The following is a 12,111-nucleotide window of genomic DNA, read 5'->3' as shown; positions in this document are numbered from 1 at the left end:
ACCTTTTTTAAAAAATTAGATGAAAAGGAAACTCAATGTATAGTTAGAATGCGAGCAAAAGTATTTGGTTCTCCCGTCCAAAGCATTTAGCTATTATATTGGGTATCAGGTGATAGTTGTGTCATGGCTGGGTTGATCCAAATTGAATTTGCGTGTCATTTGATACGTTGTCTGTGGTAACAAGAAATTATATTTTGGAAGGGCTTGATAACTTTACTAAACAAATCTATAAATCCATATCCTACGCTGACCCAGCTGAGTCTGCCTGCTTAGGCAGTGTAAGACCGCTCCAGGCCAGCAGTGGTGGTAAGGACTGTTGCCATCATCATCGATAGAAATTCAAACTCCCTCGCAGTGAGACCAATCCACACTGTTCTTGGGTTCAAGGAATTGTTTGTGGTCTTGGATCGGAACAGGGATGATAGTGTATCATCCGCCCTGCTACACTACAGCCTTCTAGACCGAGCTGGCAGAGGTAGTCTTGGATGTGGTGTTTGGGGGCTCAGAAGTTCAGGGGGTGGCAGAATGGGAGACAGCATTCTGTCTTAAGGTGTGCAATTTCTTGTCCACATATGTGAGTCTGGTACCTTTGTTGTGTAGTATTCATCATATGCTGAAGGCACACTTCTTTCATTCTGGCCTTTGACACTTTTGATATATATTTTAGGACCCAACCTATCCTTTTTATTGTAATCTGCTTTAACTGTTTTTAATATACCGTATCGGCCCGAATATAAGCCGCACCTGAATATAAGCTGCACTTTTAAAATTGGGGGGGGGGGACGGACTCCATTCCTTGCTGCTCTTGTCTGCAAACGGGGGGGGGGGGGGTGGGGGAGCCACGCTGCGTTGCTGGTGGCCTTTACCCTTCCTCGTTCTCTCCCTTCCCAGGCTTTGGGGGAGAGGTCGAGGGACTATGCACAGGGCGAGCACCGCTTTGCCGCACTCCTGGTGCTGTTTGCCCCATGCTCCTGGCTCCATACCATAAGGTTGCAAATATAAGCCGCACTTTTAACTTTTCATGGTCGGAATTTGGGAAAAGTGAGGCTGATATTCAGGCCAATACGGTATATATTTTTAATTGTTGCAACTCACCCTAGGACCTTATGGTGAATGTCTGATAAGAAATATTAACAGCAACCTCTAAAAATTACATTCCCCATAACTCAAAGTATATTTTTTTAATGCTCTTTAAGCAATAGGTCTCATTACTACCCTTTGTTAGCAACAGTTGTGTAAATGTTTTATTTCTAAACTCAATACTAACCTTAGATTATTTCTTCCAAATGTTTCTCTGAATGTAACTATGTATGCTTTGACTTGCATAGAGGAGCCTTTGTTACTGTTTTGCGGGCAAAAGGCACATGATCGCAAAAGGCATGCAGCAGCCTCTGTATACCAACTGATGGGGATTTCTGCTTCAGATGGACACAGGCTTGCTGATATCCACGTCTTGAAAGTATTGAATCCTATTTGCTTGCAATAAATACTTAAAATTGAATTGTCAAAATCTATAATTATTTCCATCAGTGGAGACCTCATTGCATCTGAGGGCTTAAAGTGTACTTATCTCTAGGTGCCAATCAGTCCTTTATCACAGGCATCACCACTGTTTAGCAGTGCCAAACTTTGTTCAAACATATGTAATTTGTTTGCTAAGCTGATGAAGGTTTTGGCACCTGCCTAAGTGGGAGGAATAGTTGTTACCCGAGTCAGCCTTCCAATTCATGAACAATTCTTCACTCAAAATATTCTGTTTTGTAATTGAAAGCACAAAGAGATGTTGAAAGTCTTTAATTTGTTGTATTATTAAGAATTAAAATTAATCAAACAAAACTGAATAATTCACATATTAAAATCTATAGTGCTGCATCAAAGCAATAAAGCAGTTCTTTTCTATATAGATTATAACCACCAGGGCAGCTTTCCTAAGCATATAGGTGCTACATTTTATCTTGCGGTGTTCTTAAAAAAATAGTAATTCTATACTCTGTCCACTATAGCTGCTGGCCGAGTTGCAAAGTGCCACATATATATGCAGTGGCATTTCAGCCTTCCTCTGCCAATGGCAGCAGCCTGCACTCCAATAAGCTTTCCTGGAAGGTCAGGAGCCCCTTGAAGCATATTTGAGGTGCTATCGGGAGTGCATGGGATGGGGGAGGGAAAGCCTAGGAAAACAGTGCCAGAGATCCAATGCATCCTTTCCCTAGCTTTGTTGCTGAACTCAGTAAAAACCAGGCTTTGTGCCCTGAATTTATGGAACTGCTTTTCAGTCAACGTGGTTAAGACAGAACTAGCACCACTCCTAAAATACACAGGAAGCTTGTGGACATGACTCTGTTTACAAATACTGTAAAAATAAAAAATAGGCATATGAGATCTGTTAGTTGCATTGAGTTTCTTTAAGAACCACTGCTTTCCTTTTAGCAAGCTGAATATACTATACTGACATTTAAAGCATAGCTTTCTTTTTCCTTGCAGTTGCTGTGATTGGCTCATAAACATTTGCCGGAGAAAGAAAGAACTCAAAGCACGCACAGTATGGCTTGGATGTCCTGAAAAATGCGAAGAAAAATATCCAAGAAATGCTATAAAAAATCAAAAATACAATATCTTTACATTTATACCTGGGGTAAGGCTACTAATGATTCCTTAAAGGTGGGCTTAGTTTATGTCCCTTATAAATTGTATGTCTTACAATATTTTAAAACAAATCATTTGAATGATAAGTTGTGCAATCGTTTCATGCTTATTTGAAGTTCAGGCAATCCTCTTTTCCCACTGAGAAATGTGCTTGTTGGTTAAAGTGATTAGTGGGATCAGTGATGATTACCTGTGAGGAGCAGAGACTGGCAAATTATTTTTAGGTATTGTTTTTATTTAATTTGACTACCACCCTTCATCAAAAGATCACAGGTATATATTTTCTTTAAAAAAACAAGGGCACAATGAAACATTGGGAGGAAAACAATTACACAGCATAACAAGAGAACGCCCGACAATAAATACAGTTAATCTTCTAAAGCAGATTATTTCTGGGCCTGTGGGCACATCTGGAATTTTCAAAAAGTTGCCATTCTGAGCTTGAACTGTCACAAATCGTAGGGAGTGCCCTCTCCTCATTCCCACCGCATACATGTGTTTCTTGGGCACTGAGAGGGATGCAAGCTGGGAAGAGGAATGCCCAAGACAGGCCCCCAGAGATAAGGAGAGAAAAAAGGCAAACACAGACCTCCAGACCCTGGGGTGGGGAAACAGACATAGAAACCCAGAGAAGAGAGGAGAAACAAAGCAAGGAAGAGACACATAGAAAAGATGGGAGGAAACAAATATACATACCCCGTACACTCTGACACATACTCAATTCCTTCTTTCCTTTCTTTTTTTTACCCTGCTCCATCTGATTGGCTGCTCCATTCTTCCTTTCTCTCTCCATACCCCCTGGATCTCACATCTCCTACACCTTACCTTTTTCTTAAAAAAATGTTTCCCCTCCCACATTATCTGTTGGAGGGCCAATCTCAGCATGGAAGGCTAGTGAGCTGAAAGAGGAAATACCAACAAGCCCCCATCTTGACTGTAATTTTTCAGACTGATATCTGCTGACTTCCAAGGTGTTTGGGGTGGGGGAAGATAACTAGTGGTGAAGGGGGGAGTGAGGGGAAGCTTTTCATGGGTGTCATTGTGGCCTCAGGCGTCACATTGGGCACACCAGTTCTAAGACACGATTATATGACATGATCCAGACAAAGTTAAGCATGTTTATGTTTCATTGATTTTACTAGGATAGATAAGCATATGATTAAATCTCCCAGCAAAGACAAAAAATAGTTTTAAGTGTTTAAATTTTATTAGATTGGTCCTACAGGTTTTGGGTGATTTAAAATACCTGTTAATGAGTATTTTTAATCTTAGGCTTCAGGATAGGTACATGTAAAATGACCTCTTTGTAAAATGTGTGTCTGATTTGAAGGCTGTATAAATTTGACTTCAAATTGTTCCCTTGTTGGAAGCATTGCATTGTATTGTATGTACCTTCAGGTCAAAGTAAATGCAAGAGTAGAAAAAGACCTGTCTGTAGTCTACAATCCTATGCTATCTTATTTGGAAGTGAGCTCCTATGACCTCTGTAATACTGACTTCTGAGTAGACCTGTATACGATTGTCCCGTTAAGATTTTTTGTGCAAAACACAAAGGGTGAGAGTGCTTCATGTGTTCATTTTTTTAATTGGGTAAACTTGTGGCTTGTATACATTAATGCTATATATGAACATGTATTTAGTATTTGGTAATCAGTTATTAAGTATAAAATGTGAATAACAAAGCAGGGCTAAAATCCATATACATATTCTTTACTCACATTCATTCCTTATCCAAGAAATTTTTAAGAGTTAATATTGCTTTTTTGCAGTTTTAAAGCTGTGTATTACCTAGTGGCACTAAATTGTGCATTAATGAGAGAGGGATAAATATTTTCCCTTATTTTGAGCTCACAAGTAAACCAACCTCCTATTTTTGTTTTTTTGTTTTTCACATCTCTGTTGAAATGTTCCTCACAGAGTGTTGACTTTAAATGCAGAATAAGTGGTTGGAAAGTTAATTCCCCAGTATGGCTAGTGGTACAGATTACAAAAACACCCATAAATGTAGCAATTGTTTTTATGTAAGAAACCTTTATACGGTGTTGGCTATTATGTGTTTTATAGGCATATAACAAAACCCTGTATTAACTAAATCCAGTTTAAAATAATGTTCTGTCTCTTCAGATTTTCTTTTGGCTTATTATGGTTTTCAGGATGCAGAATTCTTTTCAACACTGACAATAATAATTTGTTGTAATACATTTTGTGCAAATCACAAAAGGGCACAGTTTGGCTTTATTTTTTTGTTCTTTGACTGATTTCAGTAAATTCTATGACTTTAGCATTGATTCTTTGGATAGCCAGCCTTGTTAGTTTCTAATTTAATATTTGACTGAAAAGTAACTCTTGAGGGAGAGGTGTTTCAATGAGTGTGAAATAAACAGGCCATTATATACTGTGCCTTTTTCCACAGTAATAAATTATCTTGTTGGTTACTTGTTGACAAGAATGCTGCGTCTTTCAATTCTTAATTTCAGTAAGAATGCAGATTTTTGTAAACCTTGTGCACTGGTTCCCCCCCCCCCTCCTTACACTCCCCCTAACCCACCAACATTATTCAGCTAGCTGGCACATACAAGGATATTACTTATAACCCCTTCTTTATTAAAAAGAAAAAGTGAGTCCATAATGTGGACTCCATAATGTGTTTTCTTTTGAGAGTATTAATGTCAACTGCTTTCATGCAGACAAATATTTTCATTTTCATTGCATGAAACCAAAATTTTCTCTATTTACACTGAACGTTTTCCTAAAGGTCATTAAGTATACATTTAGACATTGATTACTGTAGTTAAATGCACAATGTGTGTTTCAGGGGTTTAGGCAGAATCCCGATGCCTGCAAAGATCAGCCATGATTTGTGAACACCTGTTGGCACAGCATAGTCCAGATGCATTATTAGTCTTGGAATATTTTTTCTTAAACTTTTCCTTAGGAAATGGAATAGTTTGAAAGCGTTTTGTAATTGCACAGTTGGAATCCTATTCTGGCTTTAGTATGAATGCAAATTACTGAGCTATTAATTGATACTAACTGGGATTTTAAATTAATTAGTGGTGAGGGAGGAAATATTGTTACCCTGCTGAGATTAATTTATATAAGAATTTAAACATTCTAGAACAGAATAATCAAGTTTCATTGTAAATATAAACACAGTATTTCTGTAGCGTACCTCTTAGCATTTGTACACATACTTGTAAATCAGTAATAACTGCTAAACCAATTGAATTTCCTTGTATTGAAATTTCCATAATACGTTGGTTTGTCTGGAGCTTACATTTGAATGCACTGTGTTTGCATTCTACCCACAAGGAGACTTTGGGGTAACATTCTTTATTTTCATATTAAAAAAGGAAATGTATTTAAACATAAATAAATTACAATATTAACATTTTTCCCGTGGGGAGAGTAACTAGGGATAATAGTAGAGTGACAGGTTATATTATGCTGATTTTATTGTACAGTACAATCCAGAGCAACTATTTTGTATCACTTTGATTATATGCATACTGTTTCCTCTTATATCATAACTCTTTCTTTTTGGAAGGTTATATACTTTTCTTTTCTGTATTCATTACTCTTGTTGCTAATGGCTAGGCAATACTGGAGTTGTTCTTTTATCACATTTGTTATTGACTAGTGGCCTCACTTTAGCTATGAATTTAGAGAACATTAATCAAATCACTGTTTTCTCAGGTTAGTTCCCCATCCATATTATGGAGATATAACTGAAGTACCTTTCAGAAGCTCAAACATTTTTTGAGGATGAGTAGCATTGGCCTCTCCTACATACACACCACTTGGGACGCGGGTGGCGCTGTAGTCTAAACCACAGAGCCTTGGGCTTGCTGATCAGAAGGTCAGCGGTTTGAATCCCCGCGACGGGGTGAGATTCCGTTGCTTGGTCCCTGCTCCTGCCAACCTAGCAGTTCGAAAGCACATCAAAGTGCAAGTAGATAAATAAGTGGGAAGGTAAACGGCGTTTCCGTGTGCTGCTCTGGTTCTCCAGAAGCGGCTTAGTCATGTTGGCTACATGACCCGGAAGCTGTACGCCAGCACCCTCGGCCAATAAAGTGAGGTGAGCGCCACAACCCCAGTCGTCTGCGACTGGACCTAACGGTCAGGGGTCCCTTTACCTTTACATACACACCACAGTACCATTCCATGCATACAGTTTCATGAGCCATGAAAAAATGCTTCTCTTTTAATTTTGAAATTATACTTCTAAACTTTTAAAAGTTTCTATGGCTCACACTGTTACCCAACCTTCCTCATGTGCTAGTTTTGTTTAACAAAATATCTAGCCTGAAAACAATTCTTAGCGAAGCTTGCTGACTATCTACAATTCTATGATACTATTAGTAACCAACAGACACTTACCCTCCCCCCATTGCTAAATTACAGGGTGCCCCTTATTAGTGTCTGGGCTCCTGTAAAGGATACCCTCCTCTACATTCTTGAACTCTGCTTATAAGCTTATTGTATTGCTAAGTATTGCTAAGATAATACATGTTTTGTCTAATGAACATTCTGCAGTGCTACAATAAATGCTAGATACTATATTAGATACTATATTATGGATGAATTTTCTATTTAATATTTTATATTGGAATAGTCATCATCATTAAATGTTCATGTTTCTATTGATTGATTTTTCTGTGTTAGTAGAGATAGTTCAAGCCATGTTGAAAGCAGCACTCAAAAAAAGGAAAAGAAACTATTATTGATTATAATTGTGATTAAAGTTCCTGTTACATAAAAAAAGTTTCTGTTTTTGAAAGCACCATTTCCTGGTTTTTCTTTTTTCTTTCACTTTTAGGTTTTATATGAACAATTCAAGTTTTTCTTGAATCTTTATTTTCTCGTAGTCTCCTGCTCACAGTTCGTACCAGCGCTGAAAATAGGCTACCTCTACACCTATTGGGCTCCTCTGGTAATCAAAAATGCTATACAACTATATATATATATATTTCTTTTATGAGCTTGTGTGCACATGGCCAGTGTGGTTGTATTAACTGTCTCCTAACACTGATGGGCATGGCAGCTTACCTGGAAAGAGCAATGGCAGTGATGTTGGTTCTGTGCACATATGCTGGCAAGAGCACAAGATTGGCTCTGCTGTTGTGTTCATGAAGCCCAGCTCTGCCATTGTCCCATCCCAGTCCCTGACAGCAGCTTTGGGGATCAGCTCTGTGGCGCTCTTCCACCACACTAGCTTCTACCACACATGAAAGACGCTCAGTGCAAAAGAAACATTTCCTATTTCTTAATGGTTAGAGATCAGGAGTATTCTTCTGATTTCCATGCTTCTCCCATTTCTCACTTGAATGATCTCCATTCTCTTTTCAGAGCTAATGTCAAACGACATGGCTTTGAACCAGACACTGAAGTCTATTTAGTTTCAGATACTTACGGTTTTGACCATAGTTAGTGGGGGATTTTGAATGAGAAAGGAGCAAAAGAGAATACGATCTTGTGAGGAAAGGAGAGGAATTGCAGGGTAACTCCTGGTCTCTTTAACAACACTTCACAGATCATGACGTGTTATATCTGAACAGAGTCAGATCAAAAGAAATGTGACTCTCATGTTAAATGGACCTGTGTGTGTCTGGGAAAACTAAGCACATTTTAAAAAATAATAATACTTTTATCTATAATAAAAAGTTACAACTTGTATGTTCTATAATTTAAGAACTACGATTCTACCTATGCTGTCTAAAAACATTGGAAGTATCTGGCTATAGCCAGGATATTACATTTGACATTGGTTATTGATTTTATTTTCAAAGGGAATTGGCCAAACTTTTTTATAACTACTCCAGAAAAAAATGCTATAAGGTCTACATGTGGCACATAGTCCAAATGTTTGGTATATCTGATCTAGTATATGCAGCTAAAAACAAATGTTTCAGTACATTTTTGGAAGTAATTGATTCTATGGAACTTACTCCTAAATAACTGAGTTTTGGCTCACTATAATTTTTAACCAAAGTCAAGTTACCCACCTTCAAGGCAAAAAGAAAAACTCGTTTAGGAGATTAGTCTTCTCTTGTGACATTTCAACCTTTATTTAAAAGTAAGTGTGCTTGATGATTTTTATCATGCACCTCAGCTTCATGTCTTGGAGAGCATGGGTTGGTGCAACTGTAACATCGAAACCATGCTTTGGTGTTACGTGCCTGAACCTTTGGCTCATACGCTTCCCCCTCGCTTGAGCTTGGAATGCCCTTCCTCCTTTCCTGGTTTGAAGCAAGTCATCTTTGGTTTGTGCTTGCTCTCTAAATAAGAATTGAAAACCAGGGTTTGCTCCTGATTTGCAGAGCAAGCACAAACTGAAGCTGCACAGAAGGGAAAACTATGATGTATCTTGAACCAGGAAAGGAGAGAGTGGAGTGCCAGTGTGCATTGGTTCTACCAGCTCTGTTAACACAGCTACACACCCACAGTTTGTTGTTGCATATGAACCATCCCATTGCCTTTTAGATGTGAATTTATCTGAAAATAGCTTTGAGTGGAGGGTACTATATTTTATTATTGTGATGAGAGCCTGTTCAATAGTTTCATCACATGTTTTGGAAATGTTTCCAGAAATCATTGGCTATGTCTCAAATTTTCCTCAGGTGTTCTGGAATAACTATGACCTTGGCAAAAGGGAAGAAAACACACAACAAAACTCCAAACAGTCCTACTAAAATGAAATATAAAGCGCATGCTTTTCTTATCTGTGGATTTTAATAGAAATATTTTCCATTTCGGGAAATGTTTGTTATATTTTAAACAGGGATTTGTTTTGGCTGTCACAGTGCTACGAGAGGCAGTTGATGAATTTCGTCGTTACCAGCGAGACAAGGAAATGAACTCTCAATTATATAGCAAGCTTACAATAAGAGGTTGGCAAACTTTTTTTCCCTGTGAATCATAAATAGCATTCATATTTTCTGGTCTGTGTGAAGTACTATTTCTTTAAACAAGACCTCCAAATTATGGCCAACCAAAAAAACACAGCTTATTAGCATATACTGTGGCCTGTTCGGTGCTTAACAGTCTCCTGTGTTTGTAATCCTAGGCAGGCAGCAAATAGAAGGTTGCCATACATGGTTGGTGGGTTTCATTCAGTGCAGTGGGTCACAAATTATGCTGGCCTAGTAGATTTTACTGAGGGAAACTAACAAGACTACCACTAGCTATAACTGATGGAAATTATATATTAATCACTATCACTTGAATAAGGCATAAGAATATGAGTTCATCACACATAAAATACATATGCCAAAATTCTCTAAAGAGTGCTGTATAAATTCTTTTTAAAAATGCTGGCATTATAGCCTGAAATAAACAATGTATGAATCATGGATTGCATTTAACTCAAAGGTTGTGCATGTCTGCACTAGATTCTTCAAAGATGAAACTATCAAAGGCAAAAGGTTATGTTAAATACAGCATACATTTCTCTCTTGTGTTGATCTTACTCAAAGAATAAGCCAATATATTTGGTAAAACTGCTGAATAGATTTTAATTTTATTTGGTGTTTAATATAACAATAATTAACATTCCATTTTCCCTCTGTTATGTATACATTGAAATCATCCATATGCATTCATCCATGGCTAGCCTTTGGAACAAAAATGAATGCTATTAACTAAAACTCTGCTTGTAAATTTCCATTAAACGATGCCTTTTGTTGAAGCTTATACTGCTTATTTTCTTTATTTCATGGCTTCATGCATTGAGTATTCTTTCTGTATGTAGAGATTTTCTATCATCTCTTAATTGTGGCTTGCTACATTTTTATGTTACTGTTTAGTTTGCCACTTTCTGAAAACCTTCTGATCGCCACAAAGGATAGTTTAGTATTGCAGGAGATTTTGTGGCTCCTAATGGGCCAGTTCAGGGTAGAACACTCATGTAGGCTTGCTCTCCCTCTCTGCATGTTGGAAAACACCCTCTTACACAACCCACTTGTGCTCATTTGAGTAGTAGGGGCAGAATGTGTCTATGGATACCTAGTCAAATATGTATCCAAATGTGCACTCTGTCCATCTGTTGTACATTACTTTCAGCCTCTCTCCCCCTTCTATTCCAACCAGTCACATGCAGCACTGTATGACAATAACTTATTTGGGGTGAAAGTTGCTACATAGAACTGCAAGCAGTGCAACTTACCAAAGCATGGCAAGGCAGGGTGCATTGGTCCCGTTGCCTTGGCAATGGCTCAGCAATGGTGATGCATTCCCTTTTCCTTTGTTCTGAAATAACAGCAGATGGAGGGAAGAATGACTGCAAATGAGTACAAAGGAATGGAAGGTCACACTTGTTTAAAAACAATTTTGTTCCCCCAGGAATGGCATCTTTTGTAAAACTTTCATAAACTTTCATAACCTCATGATGCATAACAAGGGAAGTTCATGCCTTAGTTCTTAAAAGGCAATGCCAGGAATTCATGTTTTATAGTCCTCTACTTATGCCATCCTTGGAAGAGAGAGTATTTTTCCCTCTCTGCTCCTTGCCTAGACGCTTGCAAGTTCTCTTCTCCTCTACCCCCCAATGAGTCCCTTATGCATATTGTTATTATTTATTGTTATTAGTTATTAAATTTATGTCCCCACTCCCTTTGTGCTTTTGTTGTGCGCCTGAACTGAGCAAGTTTGTTGATGATGAGAGTTCCATCCTGCAATCATGTTTCTGGAGAAAACCAGCAGAAGTATGTTTTCCCAATTCCCAGCTCATTTGTGTGCACGCTGTTTTTACTAAGGGTATTGGGTGAAGTCTAGTGATGTCTGACCTAGGACAGATGTAGCACGGACAGCATTTCCTCAGTGACCATGTTCGCATGTACCAATAAGCCAAGAAACTTGGCTTTATAGACCTTACTGTGTATTAGCTGCTTGCTTGTACACACAGCCTTATCACTGCTGGTTGTACAAGCAGGTAAGCAAACAGGGAAGGGAGTAGCTTAACATTATGTCCAAACCCAGGATTGTGGTTTGTTTCTCCCTAACAAGTTAAGATTCATAAACAAGCAACTCTTGGTTTAAGGCTGGCTAGTTCTCATGGCTTTTCATGGTGAAACAAGTTATTTGTTCCAGTTCAGACATAATGCTAAGCTATTCTCTTTGTGGTTTGTATATTCATTTGCATGAAGGGAAGATCAAAGTGGGTGTGATTGGATCAGGTGCATCAGCTCATATACAGGATGGTTTATTAAACCAAGGTTCTCAGCTTATTGTTATGTTGGAATGCAGCTACTGCAGGGGCAGTTTTGTATGTTGGAAGGTGCTCCTTGTGGCTGTCTTTAATATGAAACTCCAACATTCCCCCACATCGTATAGGTAGTATTGTAATTAATGGGCATTTAGTATATGCTGTACCAGCTATAGGTCTCACAAAGAATCATAGATCAATATAGCTATTTTAATAGTTACAGCATTAAGCAGTACAGTAACTTCTTTGAACAGTCTTAGTACTGT

The 12,111-nt window shown here is 38.2% G+C and overlaps 1 protein-coding gene across 13 annotated transcripts in view; it reads left to right on the top strand.

Annotated features, from left to right (window-relative positions):
• Positions 1–12,111, top strand: part of ATP9B (ATPase phospholipid transporting 9B (putative)) — a 115,063-nt gene that overhangs the window by 15,119 nt on the left and 87,833 nt on the right. For 2 of the 13 annotated variants that reach the window (XM_083623719.1, XM_083623728.1), the window contains exons 3-5: positions 2,482–2,632; positions 7,463–7,576; positions 9,425–9,533. In XM_083623719.1, the coding sequence (XP_083479845.1) occupies positions 2,482–2,632; positions 7,463–7,576; positions 9,425–9,533 (374 nt within the window). Of the gene's footprint in view, positions 1–2,481; positions 2,659–7,462; positions 7,577–9,424; positions 9,534–12,111 lie in introns of all 13 variants that reach the window. The other 11 variants (XM_083623727.1, XM_083623726.1, XM_083623725.1 and 8 more) reach the window with 7 other exon arrangements.

This window comes from Podarcis filfolensis, assembly GCF_964270895.1.
Source record: "Podarcis filfolensis genome assembly, chromosome: 7".
Classification (NCBI taxonomy): domain Eukaryota; kingdom Metazoa; phylum Chordata; class Lepidosauria; order Squamata; family Lacertidae; genus Podarcis; species Podarcis filfolensis.
This window is presented reverse-complemented; position numbering and strand designations above follow the sequence as displayed.